Genomic DNA, 26,015 nt, shown 5'->3' with positions numbered 1-26,015 from the left:
ATGGTAAAGAATCTGCCTACAGTTCAAGAGAGCTGAGTTCGATCCCTGGGTTGGGAAGATCCCCTGGAGAAAGAAAGGGTAACCCACTCTAGTATTGTTGCCTGGAGAATTCCATGAGCAGAGACTGGAGGAGACAGTTCGTGGGGTCACATAGAGTCAGACATGACTGAGCAACTAACACTTTGACTTTCATCTACGTAGCAGGGGGAAAGGCCAGTATCAAAGGAAGAAAAATAAAGGTAAACGCAGGGTTCTCTTTTGCTGCCTTTAATGCCAGCAAGCCATAGATAAGTTTTGATAAGGAATGTTTTTTAACCCAAGAATTTTGTGCCCTGTCCAATTTGCAAAGTCCTCAGAAATGTGCCACTGTTTCCAAGAAGGACCTGAAGCACATTCTAATTCCCCAAAGCATTTTCTCTCTGCTGCTGCCATCCAGAGATCCTGGATTTATGTTCACATCTTTCCCAGCCTGCAGCGCACTACTTGCCACCTGCTTGAGAAGTTCAAAATGTATGTGTTAGTACATTAAGACAGTCTTTTATCCCCTTGTTTTCTTCCCTGCGCCCCAATCCACTGTCTTCCGTGGAGTTGCTCAAACACACCTATCTTCCTGTCCACCTGGAGCCACTATACTCTGGGTGCCTTCTGCCAAAACCCCGTCCCTCTCCTGCCCACACATCTCATTTCCGCTGCCCTCAAATATTCATTCAAGAGTCATTTTCTGAGGACTTCCCTGGTGGTCCAGTGGCTAAGACTCTGCGCTCCCAATGCAGGGGGCCTGAGTTTGATCCTTGTCAGATAACTAGATCACACATCCCACAGCCAAAGATCCCACGTGCCACAGCTGAGACCCTGTGCAGTCAAATAAATAAAAATCAAACAGAAGTCATTTTCTCATTGAGGCTTTCCCTGGTTGGCCTGTGTAACATATAACCTACATCTGCCTTGCCTCTTTTTTTTTTTTAATACTTATTTTGGCTGGTCCAGGTCTTAGTTGCAGCACACAGGATCTTCAGTCTTCATTGTAGCATGCAAGATCTTTAATTATGGCATGTGGGATCTAGTTCCTTGATCAGGGATTGAACACATATCCCCTACATTGGGAGCACAGAGTCTTAGTCACTGGATCACCAGGGAAGTCCCCCTCCTTGCATCTTATCTGCTATCCCTGACTTGATTTTTCTCCTTAGAAAAATTTATCACTATCTAATATTTTAGTTATTTATTTGTTTGGATTATTGTCTAGATAGACAGATTCTCTAATGCATTCACAAGACCTAGAACAGTGCCTGGCACGTCATAGATACAGCATGAATACTTGTTGTGAGTCATGTTTTCTGCCAGGCCAGTTAGTTCAACAAGCAAACCATGCCATCGGAGACCCAGGTTCTTTCCATGTCTGCTGTTGGCCTCCAGCCCTTTGGCTACCCACTTCAGTGCCTGCTGTGTAGACAGTCTTCACAGACAATTACCCAATAAATCAATGTGTGAATTGCCAGGAAAATTCTGTATAGAAGACATACATGCAAATTTCCTTTCTTTAATAGGATACGATGACAGAATTAGCAAAGAACTTATATTTTTCCTTTTAAGTAGTATTTGTTAGAGAGTGGTGGGTATGTTCACTTAGAATTAGAGTTTTCCCCCTCAATTTTCATTAGGTTCTATTTGCCTTTGCTTCTCTTATATGTTAATCCACCACTAAGAGTATACTGGTACTTTTTTTTTTTTTGGCTGTGCCGCGTGGCTTGTGGGATCCTAGTTCCCTGACCAGGGATCTAACCCATGCCCTCTGCAGTGGAAGCCGGGAGTCCTAATTACTGGACCACCAGGAAAATCCTGGACTGGTACTTTAGGAACAAACCAACTTCCTTTTCCCCTGAAGTCTTGCATTTAAGCATAGTCTCTTGAGAACAATTTTAAGAGAAGATTCCCTCAAGCAGTTAACAGACAATTGATTGTGGGTAGAGCATATTTTTTAAATACATAAAATCAGTTACAGTTAGTGACCCAGTGCAAGTCTGAGGATCTTTGCTGGGCAGCCTGTTGACTGTTCTATGTCTGCTTTGCGGAACATGGATACCACATGGATACCACAATTAAGGCTCCCCTTTGCCTGACCTGAAAAGCCTTATCTTTCTGATCTCTGAAATTCAGATCAGGAAGAAAAGGGGATAGTGAACGAAGCCTAGGACGCAGAAGGCTTTATAAAGGCCTCAAACCACTGGCTTCCCCAGTGGTTCAGTGGTAAAGAATCTGCTTGCAATGCAGGAGACGCAGGAGATGTAAGTTCGATCCCTGGATCGGGAAGATCCCCTGGAGGAGGAAATGGCAACCCACTCCAGTATTCTTCCCTGGAAAATGACATGGACAAAGGAGCCTGGTGGGCTACAGTCCTTGGGGTTGCCAAAAGTCAGATACAACTGAACGCCTGAACGCAAAGCAGTTACTGAGAGAAGCAGCTTTTGAAGAGGTGGCTGGTTCATCTGTGGTGGAGCATTGGCTTTACTTAGAGCTTGGAAGAAAGTCATGAACAGTAGAAGGGAGGATACATGCTTCCTGGGAACCAGAAGTTTCCAGAACTTTGGCTTGGACCAACCCTAGAAAGGGGCTTCCCTGGTGGCTCAGCAGTAAAGAATCAGCCTGCAAGAGACACAGGGTCGATGCCTGGGTTGAGAAGATGCCCTGGAGAAGTAAATGGCAACCCCCTCCAGTATTCTTGCCCGGGAAATCCCATGGACAGAGGAGCCTGGTGGGCTATAGTCCATGAGGTTGCAAAGAGTCGGACACGACTGAGTGACTGAACAACAACAACCCTAGAAACAGGGAATAGACAAGGATCACCTGAGTTGGAAAAGGGTTGGGTCTGTGTGATGGGACGGAAGGATTCGGGCACAAGGTAGGTCTGAGATGCTCTGCTTTGGGGCAAGCTAGACTTGGCTAGTTTCCTTGCCCAGGGAACACCCGTGTCCTGGCTTGTGTGTGCTCTCTGTATTGTACAGCAGGAATTGTCCGCTGGTTCTCCACATCCCTACATTTGACCTGGCTTCATGCTGCGAACATCATGTGCCTGGAGGACAGCAAAGGAGAGAAATCAGTGGGAGACTTTTCTTGGGATGATAGCCTCCAAGGAGAGCTTTCCCTGAGTCAGCCCTAAAGGAGTGATCTTTTAAAAAGTAATTTTGTGTGTTTGTTTATTTCTGGCTGTACTGGGTTTGCACCGCGACGCAGCCTTTCTCCAGTTGCGGCAAGCGGAGGCTTCTTGCTGCAGTGGCTTCTTTTGTTGCAGAGCACGGGCTGCAGAAAGCAGGCTCAGTTGATTGTGGTGCTAGGGACATGTGGAATCTTCCTGGGCCAGGGATCGAACCCATGTCTTCTGCATTGGCAGATGGACTCTACCACTGAACCACTAGGGGAACCCAAGAGAACGAGTTTTGCTAATCATCTCCAGAGGCTGCATATTCCCAGCCTGATAAGGAAAAGTCTACCTTCCTTTTTCATTCTGTGAACTCACCACCTTCCCATCCATTTTCTGGACAATGATGCCACCTAATGGGAACCAGTAATAACTCACAGAGTGTTTTAAGTGAGGAGACTGCATTTTCCAATATAACTCATGTTTCCCTGCTTCGTGCTTAACTCTGACACCCATTCCGAGCAGTTTGCCAGTTTCTGATGAAGACAGCACATGGCCAGTCCTACTTTCATAACAGCGTTAAGCATTTTAGGATGACTCTGGGTACCTATACTCAGTTCTCATATAATACACTTCAAATATATTACAGTCTTGTTTGTCAGTTATATCTAAATAAAGCTGAAAATTTTAATTTCAAAAAGATGGCTATAAATGATGTAAATAACAGATGCACAAGAGATATGTCAAAATGATAATAGGTACTGGGTTATGCTAGTGTGACTGTGGGCACAGGGGGTTTGTTGGGGTTTATTGTGTGTGTGATTGTGGTTTCTAAATGTTTTATAATATAGCTTGTATTTTTTTCCTTAGGAAATTTGCATTCATCATATGTATATTTTTAATAGATAATAAAGTTGGAAAACACAAGAAAAACAAAATCATTTGTACTCCCACCATTCAAATATACTTACTCTTTACATTTTGGTATGCTTCTATTTTTATTTTCTCTTTTTGGCCGTGGTGTGCAGCTTGCAGGATCATAGTTCCCCAACCAGGCATTGAACCCAGGCCATGGCAGTGAAGTGCCGAGTCCTAACCACTGGACCACTAGGGAATACCTGCTAGTCTTTTTAATTTTTTTATCATAGAATTTACATGTTTTTAAAAAACTGTAATTTTTAAGTTACACATTCATTCTGTGTATTTCTTTTATCATTTACTATCACTCTTAGTAATAATTATATTGGTTTTTATAATATAAAAATCGCCCTATATTGACTTACCCGGTGGTCCAGTGGCTAAGACCCTGTGCTGCCAGTGCAGAGGGCCCCGGTTCGACGCCTGGTTGGGGAACTAGTTCCCATGTGCCTCTAGTAGGAGTTCGAATGTCGCAACTGAAGACCGTGCATGCCATAGCTAAGACCTAAAACAGCCAAATAAATAAACATTTTTTTAAAAGAACCTCCCAAAGTTAATTATGCCTTGGGAAGGAAAAAAACACCTTTTTAAAAAGTTAATAATAAGTAAATAAAATTAAAATCGCCCTTCAGACAAAGCTGCTTCCGTGAAACCTGAATGCGTCATTGATTGCATTAGTTCAGTTCAGTTCAGTTCAGTCGCTCAGTCGTGTCCGACTCTTTGCGACCCCATGAATCCCAGGCCTCCCTGTCCATCACCAACTCCCGGAGTTCACTCAGACTCAGGTCCATCGAGTCAGTGATGCCATCCAGCCATCTCATTTTTCTGTCGTCCCCTTCTCCTCCAGCCCCCAATCCCTCCCAGCATCAAAGTCTTTTCCAATGAGTCAACTCCTTGCATGAGGTGGCCAAAGTACTGGAGTTTTAGCTTTAGCATCATTCCTTCCAAAGAACTCCCAGGGCTGATCTCCTTCAGAATGGACTGGTTGGATCTCCTGGCAGTCCAAGGGACTCTCAAGAGTCTTCTCCAACGCCACAGTTCAAAAGCATCAATTCTTCGGCGCTCAGCCTTCTTCACAGTCCAACTCTCACGTCCATACATGACCACAGGAAATTCTGTTAATAGAAATCCGACCTTAAAATAATCTTTTAATACTCTTATTTGCCTTACGTGTTCTTGTTCGTGGAGACCTCTTCAAAAGCCAGTAAGGGAACAGGTGAAAACAGTAAGAAGAAAATAATTTTAGAATATACCTGCAACTACATGCAACGCCAAAGGAGCCCAACCAAGGGAGGTGATAGAAGTTGTCCAAGAGGAAGTACCAGCAGCCCCGCCGTGTACCGGCGCCACCTAGTGGTTGTAGTTGCGAACGTCTGAAATCTCGGTCACAGTTCTGCAGGTCTAGGACCTGGGCCTCTGGGTTCCGGGCCTTGCTCCAGGACTCTGCCTCTCATCTCTGCTTAGCCTACTGAAAACAGAGCAAGACTACTGTGAGTGCATGAATACTTAGGAGATGTACATATCGTAGCTTGCATGATGAGCACCAAAGGGGTACCGACTAAAAGGCAAAAAAGGCTCATGGAATCTAGAAATGAAACATTCAACAGGAAAGACAGAAGTTTGGAATTCTGGCCCCTGCTGCTGCTGCCAAGTCGCTTCAGTCGTGGCCTACTCTATGCGACCCCATAGACGGCAGCCCACCAGGCTTCCCCATCCCTGGGATTCTTCAAGCAAGAACACTGGAGTGGGTTGCCATTTCCTTCTCCTGAGATGCCATCAAATTATCATCCTTTTTACAGATCTCTTTTTTAAACACATCTCTCTTCCACTTGTAACTCATTTACCTTATTACCCAAAAAGATAAGTATATGTCCTTTCTCTGACAGATGTTTTGATTGGGCTGTTGGGTTGGCAGGTGATGCAAGAGAAGACACCCTGGTTTGTTAGCATGTAAAGGGCTGATATGAATCCAGTTTTGTGACTTACTAGCTCTGTAACTCAGGCTACATCACTTCATCTTTCCGTGCTCTGTTTCCTCATTCCTCAAACCAAGATAATCATAGCTCCTTTAGTAGGTTATAATAAGGACGCTAGCCATTTTTGTAATAAAAATCCTTACTGTTAAGTGAGATTAGGTTAAAACAATTAAAAATTCAGTTTACTGATTCCAGGGCACACAGGTTTCCCCCCTTTTTAACATTTCTGAAATCATGATGTGTTGGTGACATGCCTGAATTTTACTTTCTTTTTTTTTTTTAATTTAGTGTTTATTTATTTTATTTACTTAGCTGCACCATGTCTCACTTGTGGCACGCAGGATCTTTTAGTTGTGATATGTAGGATCTAGTTTCCTGACCAGGGATCAAACCCAGGCCTCCTGCATTGGAACGTGGAGTCTTAGCCACTGGACCACCAGGGATGTCCCTGGTTTTGCTATCTTAACAGTTATATAAAATGTGCTCCTTATATTTGCTGATGTTTAAAATAAAATGTGATAATTAGGTCAGCAGGGTGTTTGATACGCTCCAGGGAGAACAGTTCTAATGCCCTTTGGTAGTGTCTATAAATGTAAACCTTGAACATGACAAGTGGTTATATGAGGCCTGGTGGTGACAGTTCTCCCACGGCTCTGTTCCCAGTCTCAGACTTGAGCCCATGAGCTACTATTTCTAAGAAGTTTATTTGGCAAGCATGTGTTGAGCGTTTCAGAATTCACTGAGAGTACACAGAGCATGGGTCATTAATTCTGCAGTCTGCCATTTACCACACAGCATACATGAAGTGAGTGATGGTGGGCTGTTTCGAAGAGGGTGTGTAGGAGGCTGGGTGTAGTCCCTCCTCTAAATCTCTTGATTCTTTTTCTGCTGTATTTGTTGTTCAGTCATGAAGTCTTATCCAACTCTTTGTGACCCCATGGACTGCAACACACCAGGTTTTCCTGTCCTTCACTGTCTCCCTGAGTTTGCTCTAATCCATGTACATTGAGTCCGTGATGCCTTCCAACCATCTCATCCTCTGTCATAACCCTTCTCCTCCTGCCCTCAGTATTTCCCAGCATCGGGGTCTTTTCCAGTGAGTTGGCTCTTTATATCAGGTGGCGAAAGTATTGGAGCTTCAGTCCTTCCAATGAATATTCAGGACTCATTTAATTTAGGACTGACTGGTTTGATCTCTTTGCAGTCCAAGGGACTCTCAAGAGTCTTCTCAATCACCACAGTTCGAAAGCATCAATTCTTCAGTGCTTAGACCTCTTCCAACTCTCACATCCATACACGACTACTGGAAAAACCATAGCTTTGACTAGACGGACCTTTTTCAGCAAAGTGATGTCTCTGTTTTTTAATACACTTTCCAGGTTTGTCATAACTTTTCTTCCAAGGGGCAAGCAGACTGCTACTTTCTCTTAAGTTCTCTACAAGGACTGAATGCGATGCTGCATGGAAAATACCTGGCACATATTCAACTCAGTAAATAACCACAGATTTTACAGGCATACCTCGTTTTATTGTACTTTACTTTCCTGTGCTTCACAGATACTGCATTTTTTTAATGAATTAAAGGTTTATCCAGCAAATCTATCAGCATCATTTTTCCAACAGCCTTTGCTCACTTTGTTTCTCTGTCACATTTTGGTAATTCTTGAAATATTTCCAACTTTTCCTTATTATTATATTTGTTATGGTGGCTTGTAATCAGTCATCTTTGATGTCACTGTAGCAAAACGATTACAACTCACTAATGGCTCAGTTGATGATTAGCACCTTTTAACAATAAAGTGTTTTTGATTAGAGTATGCATGGGTTTTTGTGTTTTTGGGTTTTTTTTTTTTTGCCTTTTCATACTATTCATGGGGTTCTCAGTATAAAAAGGCAATTTTATATATATATATATATATATATATATAATATATAACGACACAGAATGAAATAGTTGGATGGCATCACCGACTCAATGGACATGAGTTTCAGCAAACTCTGGGAGATGCTGAAGGATGGGGAAGCCTGGCGTGCTGCAGTCCGTGGGGTTGCAAAGAGTCAGACACAACTGAGGGACTGAACAACAGCAACAAATGTTTATTTTCTTAGACATAATGCCATTGACACCTAACACTGCATGTGCTCAGTGTGTCCAGCTCTACGACCTAATGGACTGTAGCCCACCAGGCTCCTCTGTCCATGGGATTTCCCAGGCAAGAATACCAGAGTGGGTTGCCATTCCCTCCTCCAGGGGATCTTCCCCACCCAGGGATCAAACTCGCATCTCCTGCATTGCAGGTAGATTCTTTACTGCTGAGCCACCAGGGCTTCCCCATACGTAACATTATAGAATAGTGTAAGTGTAACTTTTATAGTTGGACTGTGAAGAAAGCTGAGTGCCGAAGAATTGATGCTTTTGAACTGTGGTGTTGGAGAAGACTCTTGAGAGTCCCTTGGACTGCCAGGAGATCCAACCAGTCCATTCTGAAGGAGATCAGCCCTGGGATTTCTTTGGAAGGAATGATGCTAAAGCTGAAACTCCAGTACTTTGGCCACCTCATGCGAAGAGTTGACTCATTGGAAAAGACTCTGATGCTGGGAGGGATTGGGGGCAGGAGGAGAAGGGGATGACAGAGGATGAGATAGCTGGATGGCATCACCGACTCAATGGACATGGGTTTGAGTGAACTCCGGGAGATGGTGATGGACGGGGAGACCTGGCATGCTGCGATTCATGGGGTCGCAAAGAGTCAGACACAACTGAGCGACTGAACTGAACTGAGCTGAACTTTTATATGCACTGGGAAACCAAAATCATTGTTTCACTTTTCTGCAGCGGTCTGGAAGCAAACCTGCAGTATCTCTGAGGTCTGTCTGTACGCCATTTCCTTGGCAACTGGCCCTAGTCTTTTTCCCTCTGTCTTTCAGTCTAATAAAGTTCCTGTTGTTCAGCACCCGCACCACATGCATCCGCTGACGCCCCTCATCACCTACAGCAACGACCACTTCTCCCCCGGCTCCCCTCCCACACACCTCTCCCCAGAGATCGATCCAAAGACAGGTGAGTTGGCTGCCGCTCAGGCTGGCCCAGGTAACTCAGAAGAGAATTGTCTGAGGAGTCACACGTGCTGACAAAGCAAGAGTCTTTATTGGGAAGGGGCACCCGCGTGGAGAACAGTATGATAAGGGGACCCAGGAGGACTGCTCTGCCATGTGGCTCACAGACTCGGGTTTTACGGTGATGGGGTTAGTTTCTGAGTTGTCTTTGGCCAGTTGTTCTGACTCAGGGTCCTTCCTGGTGGTGCACACATTGCTCAGCCAAGATGGATGCCAGGTGGGAGGTGGGAGGATACATGGCGTCTCATTTTGACCTTTCCCAAACTCTTCCGGTTGATGGTGGCGTATTAGTTCCATGTTCCTTGCCAGGACTTCCTGTCGTAAAATAACTCACACAAATGGTTTCTATGGTACCTGGCCAGGGTGGGCAGTTTCAGTCAGTGTGTTTCCCCTAACAGACTTATAAGTATAGATACAAGGCAAGAGACTGAGTTGACTTTTTTCTCAACTTATTCACCTACACTGTTCATCCCAGAGAGAGCCATCGTTTTCATAAAATTCCCATAGAGTTGCTGTGGCTCAGAGCATTTTTGGAGTCCCTCTTTAGATAGCTATTACAAGTTACAGATAATAAGGAGGATAAATGTGGAACAGATGTCACTGAGTCCAAGCTCAGTCTGGTCACCACATGACAGGCCTGTAATTGGGAGGCAAGGAATAACAACTTTATTCAGAAAGCTGGGTATCCAAGAAGATAGCGGACTAATGTCCTAGAGAACCATCTTATCGGAGTCTGGATGCCAGTTTCTTTTATAGAACAGAGAGGGGGAGGAAGTAAAATAAAAAGGCCGTTAAGTCTTGCAGAATATCTCCTGGCTTGGCCTGCATCAGGACAGGGATGTGTTAGTTTCTTCTTACAGCCAGTCACAGGTGGGCCAGGTCAGAACAGTCTCCCTGTGAGCTGAACAAAGTCACTTTAGTCTAACTTTCCAACAGAAGGGCAAGGTTCCCTGAGACAGGCCATTATGTATGCTTGCAGTTTATATACAGCATCTTTTCAACAATTATAGTAACAAGAGCATGAAGAGCAAAGGTTAAAGTCAAAGAAAAACAGATCCAACGTGGAATCAGCTATTGTTCTTCCCTGTTACACGGAAATCTGAAGTTTATTTTTCCACGAATGAAAAAGCTTTTCCAGGTGATGACTCCGGAGATAACCTTGGGTTTCTCAGTCCAAGATTTCCTGCCTGTGTCTTGGACACCTCCAATACGAGTAGTTGGAAGTTACTGGTGACTGAGGGCAGAAACAGTGAAAGAAAAGGCACTGCAAGCTGCAGAGCATCTGGGAACAAAGGGTAGCCTCCTGTTTGATGTGACTTTAAGGTGTAGGGTCAAGGAACTGTCTGACACATTTCTCCTTGGAAGCAGGAATCCCCCGGCCCCCTCATCCATCCGAGTTGTCTCCGTATTACCCACTGTCTCCCGGAGCTGTTGGGCAAATCCCACATCCCCTCAGCTGGCTCGTCCCACAGTAAGGAAACTTACAGCCTTTCTTATCCCTCCTTCCTTACACTGAGCTCTGCCTCCTGTACCTCCAGCCTGTCCTTGGGGTCCAAATATAGATGCCCCCCGCCCCAGCCCCAGCTCCACAGTGGAGCCCTCTCACCAAGCCCAGAACTTCCCCAGGGCATCAGAACAAGTTTCCCAGGCAGCATCTTCCCAACTCCCACTTCCTACTTACTGCCTTTTACTCATCATCCTATCTTCCCAACCCCTTCTCCGTCCCTATGAACGTTCCCATTTCAGCCAGTTTCCTGACTGCATTTCCTTACTCCTGGCCCTTATAGGCAAGGACAGCCCATGTACTCCCTTCCTCCTGGTGGCTTCAGGCACCCCTACCCTGCCCTCGCCATGAATGCCTCGATGTCCAGGTGAGTCCTGGGGCTGCGGCTGTGAGGGGGGAAGCAGCAGTGCAGGGAATGCTTGTCTACTGGCTCCCCTGCAGTTTCTGACCATTACATGACACAGCTTTCTCTTGGTAGTAAGCAAAGAGGCAGGTGCTCACCTTTCCTCCCCGCCTCTCTGATTAGTTGTGGGATGGAGACAAACAGGCTCTGCTCACTCTTGCCCCATCTCCCTCTCTAAGAGAAAAATTTTAAAGCCCTCGCACTCAGTCCTCTTGCACGTTCCCCTATGGGCTGGGCAGGGCTTGGTGGCATTGAAGCATTTTGAATATGTCAGACTGAAGCCAGAGGCTGGGAGATTGATTGTTCCTGAAATGACGTCAGGAGAAGGGAACTATAAAAGAGGATTTCCGTCTCAGGGGCTGACCTACCTGACAATCGTACCACCAATGAAAAAAAAAAAATACAACCCACAGCATAAGCCTTTCTTTCCTTTCCCCTGTGTACCTGGCCTCCGACCTCCTGCACCTTCTGTTTTTCATCCCACCTGCTTTCAGCATCGGGTATAGGAACCCTGTGCGTTTGTTGGGGAAGGGAGGTTTGTTGGGTGTTTCCCAAAATGAGTTCTTTCGAGGTCAGCCAATAGCCTTCTCTTGCTCCAACTCTGCCATGGCAGAGATATTCACATGCCTCTGCCATCAAGGCTGGGTTCCATCACGTCTTCTGCCAGTGACAAGCATTTAGCCTGAATCCCTCTGTTGTTTTTGTTTCCCCCTGGTATGCAGCCTGGTTTCCAGTCGGTTCTCCCCTCACATGGTGGCTCCGACCCATCCTGGTCTGCCCACCTCAGGGATCCCCCACCCCGCCATTGTCTCCCCCATTGTCAAGCAGGAACCAGCGCCCCCCAGCCTGAGTCCGGCTGTGAGCGCGTGAGTAATGGGCAGCCTGGTGGCGGGTGGCCAGTCTCTGAGTAGCAAGTGCCATTGATTCTTCTCCTGGGGACCTTCAGCTGACGGCTTCCTCAGCCACATCCTCCCCACCTTGCGAACTGTTCCCTTTGACCCCTGGAATTCCCATCCTCTCGGAGACACCATGCATCTTTTCTCACAGTAAGGGAAGCCCTACAATCAGGACTTTGAAAGAGAAACTGAGAGAGCTTTTAGCTTCCTTCCCTGTCCCCCCATACACTTGAAAATTGCAAGGGGAATTTTCTCAAGGTCACATGGTTGACTTGGGTCAGAGCTGAGTCCAGCACCATGGCCCACGCTTTGTCCACTGAAAGTCAAAGTCTCATGGCCAAGGAGACCCGCCCCGGGTCTGTTTCTACCTACAGTGCTCTGCCCCCTCCTCTTTCTCACCTGGGGCCAGTCCATCTCAGCTCCCCCCACCACCTTTGTCAAGGGCACAGCTTCTTTGTCAGGAAGTTGTCCTCTCCTAGAATATGGCTGGAGGTCAGTCAGAGACTAGGAACTGGGTGCTCAGGTGCTGAAAGCAGCCCTGGGCAACTCTCATTAGCTGCCAAGTGACTCATCCCCCGCTTCCCAGAGGCAGCCAGCCCTTAGCCTCCTTGAGAGATGACAGCTGACAAATGCTAACCTACAGCCTTGTGACTTCCCAGGAAATCACCAGTCACAGTGAAGAAAGAGGAAGAAAAGAAGCCCCACGTGAAGAAGCCTCTTAATGCCTTCATGTTATATATGAAGGAGATGAGGGCCAAGGTGGTGGCTGAGTGCACCCTGAAGGAGAGTGCAGCCATCAACCAGATCCTGGGGAGGAAGGTAAGGTCCACCCCTATGTTCCAGGCTGTGCAGCTCAGCGTCCCCCACACTCACCACTCTGTCCTCGCTGATCCTCTCTCTACAGTGGCACAACCTGTCCCGAGAAGAACAGGCCAAGTACTACGAATTGGCCCGGAAGGAGCGGCAGCTTCACTCACAGCTCTACCCGACCTGGTCAGCCCGGGACAACTACGTACGTGCCCACTCAGGCACCGGGGGCAGCCTCCAAGTGAGGATTTGGGGGAGAAGGAAGCTGACTCCAGTGATAGAGGACCCTTAAGGCCAGGGAGAAGTCTGTATTTCTCTAGAAATGAGGAAGACACTTTAATTCTCAGGAGGGCCACAAGGACATGGTTTTGGTGTCCTAAGGACAGACTTAACTTTGTGCCTGTCCCGTTGCAAGTGGGGCGTGCATGCTTGCTAAGTCACTTCAGTTGTGTCCGACTCTTTGCAACCCTGTGAACTGTAGCCCGCCAGGCTCCTCCGTCCATGGGATTCTCCAGGCAAGAATACTGGAGTGTGTTACCATTTCCTCCTCCAGGGATCAAACCTGTGTTTCTTGTCTCCTGCACTGAAGGGCAGGTTCTTAACCACTAGCGCCACCGGGGAAGCCAACTGGAATTGGAAGTGGACTCAGCCTTTAATTCCATCATTCAGGGTGTGGTGTCAGCTGTGTGCTAGTTCTGATGATCAGTGTCTGCAGCAAAGGGTTCCCAACCTGGGGCTCACAATGCCATGAGCTACTGCCTACATTTCTGATACCTCCCTGGAACGGGACAGGTTTTTTAATTTTATTTTTTAAAAATTTTTGGTGGGGCTGCACGAACTTTCTCTAGTTATGATGTGCAGGGGGCTTCTCTCTAGTTGCAGTGGGAAGGTTTCTCATTGCAGTGGCTTCTCTTGTGGAGCACAGGCTCTAGAGTATGCAGGTTCAGTGGTTGTGGCACACGAGCTTAGCTGCCCCACAGCATGTATGATCTTCCCAGACCAGGAATCAAACCCATTGGCAGGTGGATTCTTAACTCCTAGACTGCCAAGGAAGTCCCTGTATGTATGTTCTTACTTGCTCTTTTTTTGCTAAAAGTCTTCATAGCTGAGTTAGTTTTTTTTTCCCCCTTTGGTGCCAACTGAGCCCACACCTTCAACAGTGAAAGCATATAGTCCTAACCACTGAATCGCCAGGGAATTCCAGCTGCATGAGATTTTCAGTGATACCTGGGGTGCCTCAAAAAAGATCAAGAACCTGACACTGTTCTAGAGAGAGAGATAGAAAACTAAGCCTGCAGGGCAGGGAAAGAATGAGACCTTCCAAGAAAGTCAGGACCTATCTGAGCTGAGGGGAGGGAGGTGGCCCCCCAGAAAGGCTCACCATGCCTCCTCATGAGGCTGATGCACAGAATGTGACCTGGGCGCCTGGTACAGAAAATATCCTGTCTCCCCACTTCATAACTGAATCCATCAGAAAAGCCGTTATTCTGTCCCTGGTTATTACCTTTTCCTTTGGCCATATCTTTCAGGGTAAGAAAAAGAAGAGGAAGCGAGAAAAGCAGCTGTCCCAGACGCAGTCCCAGCAGCAGCAAGTCCAAGAGACAGACGGTGAGTCTTCAGGAGGAATCTGCGTCTTTACTTTTTGCCACTGTGCCAGCTACACCTGCCAGCACCCTGTGTGTGGGTCTCTGATGGACACCATGTCAATGCTGTGTTTTAATATTAATAGCTGCCATTTTCAAGGCCTCTGCCTCATGTACACTTGTGCGTGCGTGCTAAGTCGTTTCCATCATATCCGACTCTTTGAGACCCTATGGATTGCATCCCGCCAGGCTCATCTGTCCATGGGGATTCTCCAGGCAAAAATACTGGAATGGGTTGTCATGCCCTCCACCAGGGGCTCTTCCTGACCCAGGGATCGAACCTGCAGCTCTTATGTCTACATGCATTGGAAGGCAGGTTCTTAACCAGTAGCACCACTTGGGTATACTCAGGTGGGTGTTATTATTACCCCCTTTTGGAGATGATCAGTTCAGAGGCTCAGAGAAGTGAAAGGACTTTCCTGGTCATGCTGCTTGGTAAATGGAGGGAGGATTTGGTCCAGCACTTTCTCATTCAAAAGGTGCTCTTCAATTCAGTTGAGTCTTACTTGAGGGTTAGATTCTAAAATCAATGCAGTAAAAGTAAAAATTGAATGTTGTTGAAATGAGACTTGAAATTCCCTTAGGAACCCAGCCCCTTAGAGACTGGCATACCACCTTTCAGTGAATCCAGTAGATTCAGGTTTTCCTTCAATGTTTGGTTGGCTGAATATCGGAAATAATCATTTGCTTAGATTAGGAAGGCCCGTTTGTGCCACAAATATCTTTTTACATCAGAATTTCACCCAGCACAGAATTTCACCCATACCTTGGCCAGTATTTCAGTCACATCTCCCATCTCACGTTCATTCCAGGACAAGGGTAGAACTAGTTTAGTTCCATCTAAAGGGCTTCACAGGTGGTAAAGAATCCTCCTGCACTGCAGGAGACCTGGGTTCAATCCCTGGGTAGGGAAGATCCCTGGAGAAGGGAATGGCAACCCACTCCAGTATTCTTGCCTGGAGAATTCCATGGACAGAGGAGCCTGGTGAGCTATAGTCCATAGGGTTGTGAACAGTGAGACGTGACTGAGCAGCTAACACACACACACTAAGTGCTTTTTATAGCCTTTCCTTTCACTTCCTTTCCTAGCTTTCTAATATCTCTATAATTTATATATTCATCTCCATAGGAGTACACATAAAGTAACTATGTATATGACGCAAAGGAGCCTGGTAGGCTGCAGTCCATGGGGTCAAGGGTCGGACACGACTGAGCAACGTCACTTTCACTTTTCACTTTCATGCATTGGAGAAGGAAATGGCAACCCACTCCAGTGTTCTTGCCTGGAGAATCCCAGGGACGGGAGAGCCTGGTGGGCTGCCGTCTATGGGGTCGCACAGAGTCGGACACGACTGAAGCGACTTAGCAGCAGCAACAGCATTACGCAAAATCTGTTGAATTGGTGCTTGGCAGGTGCTGTACTATCTCTAGGAGGATCATAAACCAAAGATTTTAAAGCAAACTGAACGGAGATCCATCCCCCAAATGATAAGATTTAGGCAGGAAGATGATAATTTGCTAGAGAAGGAAATAGCAACCCACTCCATTATTCTTGCCGGGAGAATTCCAGGGACAGAAAAGCCTGACGGGCTACAGTCCATAGCGGTGCAAGGAGGCAGACATCACTGAGCACAGCACAGCATGATAATTTGATAAGCTCAGCTATTTTCCCTCCAGGCAGATACTGAACGGTGTGTTTGGCATTTTCGTATTGGCCCTTTTCTGTGCTCTGCTGCTGCTGCTGCTAAGTCGCTTCAGTCGTGTCCAACTCTGTGAGACCCCATAGACGGAAGCCCACCAGGCTCCCCCGTCCCTGGGATTCTCCAGGCAGGAACACTGGAGTGGGTTGCCATTTCCTTCTCCAATGCATGAAAGTGAAAAGTGAAAGTGACGTCGCTCAGTCGTGTCCGACTCTTCGCAACCCCATGGACTGCAGCCTAGGTGTACTGAAAGCCTTAGGCGTCGTTTCAGGGCCTCACGTCCCTCCCTCTGTGCATGCTTGTTTCCTGGGTCATACGTACTACTTCCGCCTTTCCCATCGTTCCTAGGGGCTGACTTCCTTTTTTGTGTCCCCCCCACCCCCACCCTCACCCCCACAGGTGCTCTGGCCTCCAAAAGCAAGAAGCCATGTGTCCAGTACCTGCCCCCCGAGAAGCCCTGTGACAGCCCTGCTTCCTCGCATGGCAGCATGCTGGACTCCCCAGCTACCCCCTCCGCGGCCTTGGCCTCCCCGGCCGCCCCAGCCGCCACCCACTCGGAGCAAGCCCAGCCTCTCTCCCTCACCACCAAGCCAGAGACCCGGGCCCAGCTGGCTCTCCACTCGGCTGCCTTCCTGTCATCAAAGGCTGCCGCCACCTCTTCTGGCCAGATGGGCAGCCAGCCCCCGCTCCTGTCCCGGCCCCTCCCTTTGGGGTCCGTGCCCACAGCTCTGCTGACGTCCCCTCCATCCTTCCCCGCCACGCTCCACACCCACCAGGCCCTCCCCGTGCTCCAGGCCCAGCCTCTGTCCTTGGTCACCAAGTCTGCCCACTAAGCTGCCCCCCTTGACCTATGCAGGCTGTCACGTGACTCATCGAGTAGTAAGGATGCAGAAGGAAAAAAAAAAGGAAACTTTATTGGTCAATATTTGACCACTCTGGACTGTTCTGTAAAGTGACTGGTAACGGCAGCACTTTACGTTTTGTAGATGTAACCAGTAGCTGATCTTAAGGCTTTTTTAAAAAAACAAACAAACAAAAATCTTTTAAAAAAAAAAGAAAACGAGAACTGAAAAGTAGTGTGTTATTCTTCCTGTATGTGCAGCGGTGGATGGACCTGGGCAGAAGGCACCCCTCTCTCTACCTCCTGGACTCTCTGCCCTCCCTCCTCTTCCCATCGTCCTCACACATCCAACCCCCATCCCCTGCTTCCTGGCTCCCCTCAATCCAGCTTACACGTTGGCCCTTGTTGCCATTTCTAGCCTCTTCATCTACAACCCATTCCTCGACATTCCCTTTTACTTGGCCCACGTTTTTCTCCCGTGGGTTCATGCCTTCATCTTTGTCCTCTGCCCAGTGTAAGGCTGTCACCACGTGAGAGACACCTTGGCCTCCTTTGTCTCCACCAGTGCACCTTTCCCTCAGTGGCCCTAAACCAACCCCACCCCCCAGCCTCCAGCTTTCTGTGGAGGAAGAGGTCCTCTAAAATGGTTCTCCCCTGCATTTAAAGGGACTCAAGGTGCCTGCCACTTCCTCAGTGAAGAAGCCTGTGTTCCAGCCCCTTACCAGTCAAGATGTCCCCTCACAGTCCCGGAGTGGCAGACAGGTCTGGCTCCTGTCACCGGGGAATGTGCTAGCACAATCTGCCAAAGCTCTGAGACCCTCCTCCCTCCCCAGTCACCTCACATGCTTCTTCTGTGTGTATTTCTTTTCATTTTTATGGGGTTTTTTGGAGCAATTTAAACTCCCAGTTGTTTATTTTCACAAAAGAAAATAAAATTGCAGTTGCAAGACTTTGCTGAGTATTTTAGTCCTTTGTTGACTCAAGTCCCTTTCTTCACACCAAAGGCTGTGTACAATTTTTACAGAATGCAAAGGAGGAATGCCTCTATTGGAAGGGGATGTAAGTCATGCCTGACAGAACTAGAAAAATCTAATCCTGTTTTCAGCCTCGAATGTTCACAGACCAGTCAGTATAGATAACTGAGATCCAAAGGGATAAATCTTTTTATTTTCATTTGTCTTCTTGAAATTGCCAAGATGGGAGGGGTGTCCTTGGGTTTCTTTGCACATACCAAGCACTGGAATTCATCTTTGTTGTACAGCTTTACTGAGGTACATAATTCATACAATTCATCCATTTTAGGTGTACCACTCAGTGGTTTTGTGTTCAAAGTTGTGTACCCATCATCACATTAGAACATTTTCATTACCTCCAAAAGAAACCCCATACTCTTTGGAACTTCCTCCTCACACCACCACCTCCAGCCCTGGACAATCATGAATCTACTTTCTGTCTCTGCGTTTGTCTGTTCTGGATATTTCATGTTTCTTAAATAACTATTTAGCTAATAATAGGCAATGGCAACCCACTCCAGTACTCTTGCCTGGAAAAATCCCATGGATAGAGGGGCCTGGTGGGCTGCAGTCCATGGGGTTGCTGGGAGTCGGACACCACTGAGCGACTTCACTTTCACTTTTCACTTTCATGCTCTGGAGAAGGAAACGGCAACCCACTCCAGTGTTCTTGCCTGGATAATCCCAGGGACGGGGGAGCCTGGTGGGCTGCTGTCTATGGGGTCACACAGAGTGGGACACGACTGAAGTGACTTAGCAGCATGTTTATTTTTGGCTGAGCTGGGCCTTCGGTACTGTGTGTGGGATAGCCTCTAGTTGTGGCGTGCTAGCCTGTCGGTGCAGGGCCCTCTCTTGCTGTGGAGTATGAGCTCTAGGTGCATGGGCTTCAGCAGCTGTGGCACTGGTGCTCGGCAGTTGTTCCCAGGCCCTAGAGTGCGGTCCCAGCAGCTGTGGCACACAGGCGTTAGTTGCTCCATGTCATGTGAAATCTTCCTGGACCAGGGATTGAAATCACGTCCCCTGCACTGGCAGGCGGACTCCCATTCACTGTACCACCAGGGAAGTCCTATTTGTGTTCTTTTTGATGATAGCCATTTTGGCAGGTGTCAGAGGACATCATGGTTTTTATTTGCATTTCCCTGATGCATTTTCCTTTTTTTTTTTTTTTATTACAGCCATCCTAGTAGATATGGAGTGGTGTCTCATTGAATTTTGATTTGCATTTATCTAACTAATACTAATGGTGGTGAACATCCATACATTAGTGAGTTATCCCAACACCATTTGTTGAAAGACTATTCCTTCCCCCGTTGAACCGTTAAAAATCAATTGATCATAAATATATAGGTTTATTTCCATACTCTCAATTCTATTCCATTAGCCACATGTCTTTATGCCTGTGCTACACTGTCCTAATCAATGTTGTAATTAGTTTTAAAATTGGGAAATGAGAGTCCTCTAATTTCATTCTTTTTCAAACCTGTTTTAGCTATTCTGGGTCTCTTGCATTTTGTATGAATTTTAGGATCAATTTATTAATTTCTGCAGAGAAGCCACCAGGAATTTTAATAGGGTTTGTATTGGTAGATCAATTTAGGAAGTACAGCCATTCTAACAATTACATCTTCCAATTCATGAATATGCAATGTCTTTCCATTTATTTAGGGCTTCTTGAGTTTCTTTTAATAATATTTGTAGTTTTCAGAGTATAAGTTTTGCATTTCTTCTGATAGATTTATTCCTAAGGGATTTATTCTTTTTGATACTATTGTAGATGGAATTGTTTCTTAATTTCATTTTTAGATTGTCTGTTGAAAGTGTATAGGAATACTGTTGATTTTTATATATTGATCTCACTTCTTACATCCTTGCTTAACCTGTCCTAATAAATTTTTAGAAAATCCTCAAGATTCTCTTTGTGCAAGATCATGTTATCTACAAATGGATATAGTTTTACTTCTTCCTTTCAATCTGGATGCGTCTTATTTTCTTTTCTTGCTGAATTATCTTGGCTACTTCCAATACAAAGTTGAATGAAAGTGGTAAGAACAGTCATGCATGGTTCTTTATCTCAGGGGGAGAGCATCTAGTCTTTTACCATTACCGTTATGTTAGTAGTATGGTTTTTGTACATGCCCTCTTCAGGTTGAGGAAAGTCCCTTCTTTTCCAAGTTTTTTGAGTATTTTTTATATGTAGAAGTGCCAGGAAATTTAAGATTTATTCAAGTTATGGCCCTATCATTCCCTTAAAGCAGTATTGGTGTGAGTAAGAAGTTAGTTCTAAAATCTACCTTCTCTGCTCCTATTCCAGGTAACAGCACTTCCTGGAGAAAAACCACACACCTGCAGTAGGTGCCACAATAGACATGTACCTAACATAAGCTAGGCCTTCAGCACATTTCATCAGTTACTACACTTAGCCTTTGTCAGTTTCTTGTGTTATTCCCCTCAACAACTCTTCTCTCCACCATCCTCAAGTCCTCGGGTTAATCCCCACCTTTTCTCTCTCAAAGACTATGTTGCCCCTTAGAATATCAAGGAAATTGAGGCCAGCTAAAATGTTCTATTCTGGGGACTTTCCTGGTGGTCCACTGGTTAAAATTCCAACAAGATTCCAATTCACGGGGCACAGGTTCAATCCCTGTTTGGGGAAATAAGATCCCACACAGCCAAAAAAGGTGAAAAAAAAAAAAAATTCTGTTCTGATCTCCCACATCCCTACCTAAGTATTCACCCACCCTCCAGCCGTGCTAACTGCTTTTCCACAGGTCTCAAGGTCGACTCAGGGTGAACTGTCCCCTGAATCCCAGCCCCTCCAGCAGTCATCATATCTCTCTGTCTTGTAATCTTGGTCTGTCTAGTAAATTATTCCTCTCAGTCAGGTTAAAAACACTCAGTCCTCTTCCATATTAGTTTCACATTCAAACTTCCAGAAAAAGCTAGCTTCTACTTACCTTCCATCTACTACTTATCCCACTGCAACCGGGTTTCACTCCCTCTACTGAAATACCTAATAACTCCTTATCTTACATCAACTCTGTGCCGTCAATTTCATTATCCTTCTGAAAATAGTTCTATGACAATTGTGAGCCCTCAAGAGATGCTGAGTAAAGAAACTGGAAAATAAGGAGATGTTAGTGTCCCAAAAGAGGTGACATGACTAGTTGTCACTAAAGTGACAAAGAGACCTGCAAGATGAGAATTGCACATGTGTTCTCTGACTTGCTTCGTTTCCAGTTAATAATTGATCATATACACATAGTTGCCTATAAAAAAGGGAGAACCAAGAAAGTATTATTCTTAATAACTCTGGGTCGACTGGAGAAGGGAATGGCAAACCACTTCAGTGTTCTTGTCTTGAGAACCCTATGAACAGTAATGAAAAGGCAGAAAGATAGGACATTGAAAAATGAACTCCCCAGGTCGGTAAGTGCTCAATATGCTACTGGAGATCAGTGGAGAAATAACTCCAGAAAGAATGAAAGGATGGAGCCAAAGCAAAAACAACACCCAGTTGTGGATGGGACTGGCGATGCTGTAAAGGGCAATATTGCATAGGAACCTGGAATGTTAGGTCCATGAGTCAAGGCAAATTGGAAGTGGTCAAACAGGAGATGGCAAGAGTGAACACCAACATTCTAGGAATCAGCGAACTAAGATGGACTGGAATGGGTGAATTTAGCTCATACGACCATTATATCTACTACTGTGGGCAGGAATCCCTTAGAAGAAATGGAGTAGCCATCATAGTCAACAGAAGAGTCTGAAATGCAGTACTTGGATGCAATCTCAAAAGCAACAGAATGATCTCTGTTCATTTCCAAGGCAAACCATTCAATATCACAGTAATCCAAGTCTATGCCCTGACCAGTAACGCTGAAGAAGCTGAAGTTCAACAGTTCTATGAAGACCTACAAGACCTTCTAAAACTAACATCCAAAAAAGATGTACTTTTCATTATGGGGACTGGAATGCAAAAGTAGGAAGTCAAGAAACACCTGGAGCAACAGGCAAATTTGGCCTTGGAGTACAGAATGAAGCAGGCCAAAGACTAATAGAGTTCTGCCAAGAGAACACACTGGTCATAGCAAACACCCTCTTCCAATAACACAAGAGAAGACTCTACACATGGTCAACACCAAAATCAGATTGATTATATTATTTGCAGCCAAAGATGGAGAAGCTCTATACAGTCAGCAAAAACAAGACCGGGAGCTGATTGTGGCTCAGATCATGAACTCCTTATTGCCAAATTCAGACTCAAATTGAAGAAAGTGGGGAAAACCACTAGACCATTCAGATATGACCTAAATCAAATCCCTTATGATTATACAGTGGAAGTGAGAAATAGATTTAAGGGACTAGATCTGATAGAGTGCCTGATGAACTATGGACAGAGGTTCGTGACATTGTACAGGAGACAGGGATCAACACCATCCCAGGGAAAAGAAATGCAAAAAAGCAAAATGGCTGTCTGGGGAGGCCTTACAAATAGCTGTGAAAAGAAGAGAAGCGAAAAGCAAAGCAGAAAAGGAAAGATATACCCATTTGAATGCAGAGTTCCAAAGAATAGCAAGGAGAGATAAGAAAGCCTTCCTCAGTGATCAATGCAAAGAAATAGAGGAAAAGAACAGAATGGGAAAGACTAGAGATCTCTTCAAGAAAATTAGAGATACCAAGGGAACATTTCATGCAAAGATGGGCTCAATAAAGGACAGAAATGGTAGGGACCTAACAGAAGCAGAAAATACTAAGAAGAGGTGGCAAGAATACACAGAAGAACTGTAGAAAAAAAGATCTTCATGACCCAGATAATCACAATGGTATGATCACTCACACTCACCTAGAGCCAGACATCCTGGAATGTGAAGTCAAGTGGACCTTAGGAAACATCACTACAAACAAAGCTAGTGGAGGTGATGGAATTCCAGTTGAGCTCTTTCAAATCCTGAAAGATGATGCTGTGAAAGTGGTGCACTCAATATGTTAGCAAATTTGGAAAACTCAGCAGTGGCCACAGGACTGGAACAGGTCAGTTTTCATTCCAATCCCAAAGAAAGGCAATGCCAAAGAATGCTCAAACTACTGCACAGTTGCACTCATCTCACACACTAGTAAAGTAATGCTCAAAATTCTCCAAGCCAGGCTTCAGCAATACATGAACCATGAACTTCCAGATGTCCAAGCTGGTTTTAGAAAAGGCAGAGGAACCAGAGATCAAATTACCAACATCCGCTGGATCATCGAAAAAGCAAGAGAGTTCCAGAAAAAATCTACCTCTGCTTTATTGACTATGCCAAAGCCTTTGACTGTGTGGCTCACAATAAACTGTGGAAAATTCTGAAAGAGATGGGAATACCAGACCACCTGATCTGCCTCTTGAGAAACCTATATGCAGGTCAGGAAGCAACAGTTAGAACTGGACATGGAACAACAGACTGGTTCCAAATTGGAAAAGGAGCACGTCAAGGCTGTATATCGTCACCCTGCTTATTTAACTTATACACAGAGTACCTCATGAGAAACGCTGGGCTGGAGGAAGCACAAGCTGGAATCAAAATTGCCAGGAGAAATATCAATAACCTCAGACATGCAGATGACACCACCCTTATGCCAGAAAGTGAAGAAGAACTAAAGAGCCTCTTGATGAAAGTGAAAGAGGAGAGTGAAAAGGTTGGCTTAAAGTTCAACATTCAAAAAACTAAGATCATGGCATCCGGTCCCATCACTTCATGGCAAATAGACGGGGAAACAGTGGCTGACTTTATTTTTCTAGGCTCCAAAATCACTGAAGATGGTGACTGCAGCCATGAAATTAAAAGACGCTTACTCCTTGGAAGGAAAGTTATGACCAACCTAGATAGCATATTCAAAAGCAGAGACATTACTTTATCAGCAAAGTTCTGTCTAGTCAAGGCTATGGTTTTTCCAATAGTCATGTATGGATGTGAGAGTTGTACTATAAAGAAAGCTGAGTGCCAAAGAATTGATGCTTTTGAACTGTGGTGTTGGAGAAGACTCTTGAGAGTCCCTTGGACTGCAAGGAGATCCAACCAGTCCATCCTAAAGGAGATCAGTCCTGGGTGTTCATTGGAAAGACTGCTGTTGAAGCTGAAATTCCAGTCCTTTGCCCAACTGATGCGAAGAGCTGACTCATTTGAAAAGACCCTGATGCTGGGAAAGATTGAGGGCAGGAGGAGAAGGGACAACAGAGGATGAGATGGTTCGATGGCATCACTGACTCAATGGACATGGATTTGGGTGGACTCCCGGGAGTTGGTGATGGACAGGGAGGCCTGGCATGCTTCGGTTCATGGGGCTGCAAAGAGTCGGACACAACTGAGTGACTGAACTGAACTGAACAGGACCTTATTTTCTTACTTTGTCTTATCTTTATTTTTAAAATGTTTTCTATAGTGAATGTATTGGGAGCCTTAATTATATGCTGCTGCTGCTGCTAAGTTGCTTCAGTCGTGTCCGACTCTGTGCGACGCCATAGACGGCAGACCACCAGGCTCCGCCGTCCCTGGGATTCTCCAGGCAAGAACACTGGAGTGGGTTGCCATTTCCTTCTCCAATGCATGAAAGTGAAAAGTGAAAGTGAAGTCGCTCAGTCGTGTCCGACTCTTAGCGACCCCATGGACTGCAACGTATCAGGCTCCTCCGTCCATGGGATTTTCCAGGCAAGAGTACTGGAGTGGGGTGCCATATGGTAGATACTGTTAAATACTCTGTATGAATTTTCTCACCCTCAACACTTTTATTCCCATTTCATAAAGAAGAAATTGATACCTAAAACAATTAATTGCTCAAAGTCAGGTGAATTATATGTGCAGTAAACATTAAAGAATAACGGGTTTCCTTGGTGGCTCAGTGGTAAAGAATCTGCCTACCAATGCAGGAGACATGGATTCAGTCCTTGGTCCAGGAAGACCCCACAAGCCTTGGAGCAACTAAGCCTTCACCACAACCATTAAGCCTGTGCTTAGAGCCTGGAAGCCACAAATACTGAGCCCACACGCTTCAACTACTGAATCCTGCTTGCCCTAGAAGCCTGTGCTCCGAGACAAGAGAAACTGCCGCTTTGAGAAGACCGTGCACTGCAAGGAAGAGTTGTCCCCACTCACAACTAGAGAAAATCCTGTGAGGCAGTGAAGACCCAGCACAGCCGAAAATAAATAAAAATTTTAAAAAACTAAAAGAGAATAACAAGGACTATTTTTCTCCTCTCAAATTAGCAGATTAAGCATAGTCACTTACCTAGGATGGGTAAGATAATAGCACAACTTAAACAAGTTGCTTAAGTTTTTTGAGCTTCTGTCTCAGGCACCTAATCAGCACCTGATTATAAATAGTAATCACTATGAGTAGAAAACTGAAAATAATTCAGAACTCCAATAATAAGGAAACTGTCACAAAACCAATGATAAATATAAATTTTTTATGAAACCATTAACAGTCATGTTTGACAATATTTAAATTAATTAGGGGAGAGTGCCCTTGAACTCACATTTGATGTTCATGTTTCCAGCTACCTCTCTGTTATTTCTACTTGACTGTCTCACAGGCAAGAAATTCACTTTTAGTGCCCCAATCGTATTAAATCTGGTTTTCCACATCTTCCTCACATCATACCTCCCTCCCATAGCCAATCTATGTCCAAGGCCTGTTGGTATTTCCTCCCAAATTTATATTGAGTCCAACCACTTCCCTCTATTCTCACCGTACCTATGCTAGTCCTTCTAGGACTACTGCAACAGCTTCCTAAATGTTTAACTCCTAAACACACTATTTTCTTCCCATAGTCTGTGTGAACACAACAGACATTTTAAACAGCATGATACAAAACTATATATCCAATAATTGCAATTTGGGAGAAAATGATTATAGAATAAAAGACTGTGAAAACACACTACTTAAGAAACAGGGGGCGGGAGTACATTTATATTTATCCTAATTGTTTTAAAAAATCACTGAATAGGAACTTGTGGAGGAGAGCTAGAGAGCAAAAACATTCTTTTATTATTTATTATTCGCTGCTCAGGCTTCCTCTTGTTGCAG

The 26,015-nt window shown here is 45.4% G+C and overlaps 1 protein-coding gene across 1 annotated transcript in view; it reads left to right on the top strand.

Annotated features, from left to right (window-relative positions):
• The window catches only part of TCF7L1 (transcription factor 7 like 1), a 202,568-nt gene extending 184,677 nt beyond the window's left edge, over positions 1 to 17,891 (top strand). The window contains exons 5-12 of the mRNA XM_027555562.1: positions 8,959 to 9,091; positions 10,516 to 10,618; positions 10,935 to 11,018; positions 11,777 to 11,920; positions 12,610 to 12,769; positions 12,855 to 12,962; positions 14,287 to 14,365; positions 16,500 to 17,891. Coding sequence (XP_027411363.1) covers positions 8,959 to 9,091; positions 10,516 to 10,618; positions 10,935 to 11,018; positions 11,777 to 11,920; positions 12,610 to 12,769; positions 12,855 to 12,962; positions 14,287 to 14,365; positions 16,500 to 16,933 — 1,245 coding nt within the window. The 3' untranslated portion in view covers positions 16,934 to 17,891. The remainder of the gene's footprint in view (positions 1 to 8,958; positions 9,092 to 10,515; positions 10,619 to 10,934; positions 11,019 to 11,776; positions 11,921 to 12,609; positions 12,770 to 12,854; positions 12,963 to 14,286; positions 14,366 to 16,499) is intronic.
• The last annotated feature ends 8,124 nt before the right edge of the window (positions 17,892 to 26,015 follow it).

This window comes from Bos indicus x Bos taurus, chromosome 11 (genome assembly GCF_003369695.1).
Source record: "Bos indicus x Bos taurus breed Angus x Brahman F1 hybrid chromosome 11, Bos_hybrid_MaternalHap_v2.0, whole genome shotgun sequence".
Classification (NCBI taxonomy): Eukaryota; Metazoa; Chordata; class Mammalia; order Artiodactyla; family Bovidae; genus Bos; species Bos indicus x Bos taurus.
This window is presented reverse-complemented; position numbering and strand designations above follow the sequence as displayed.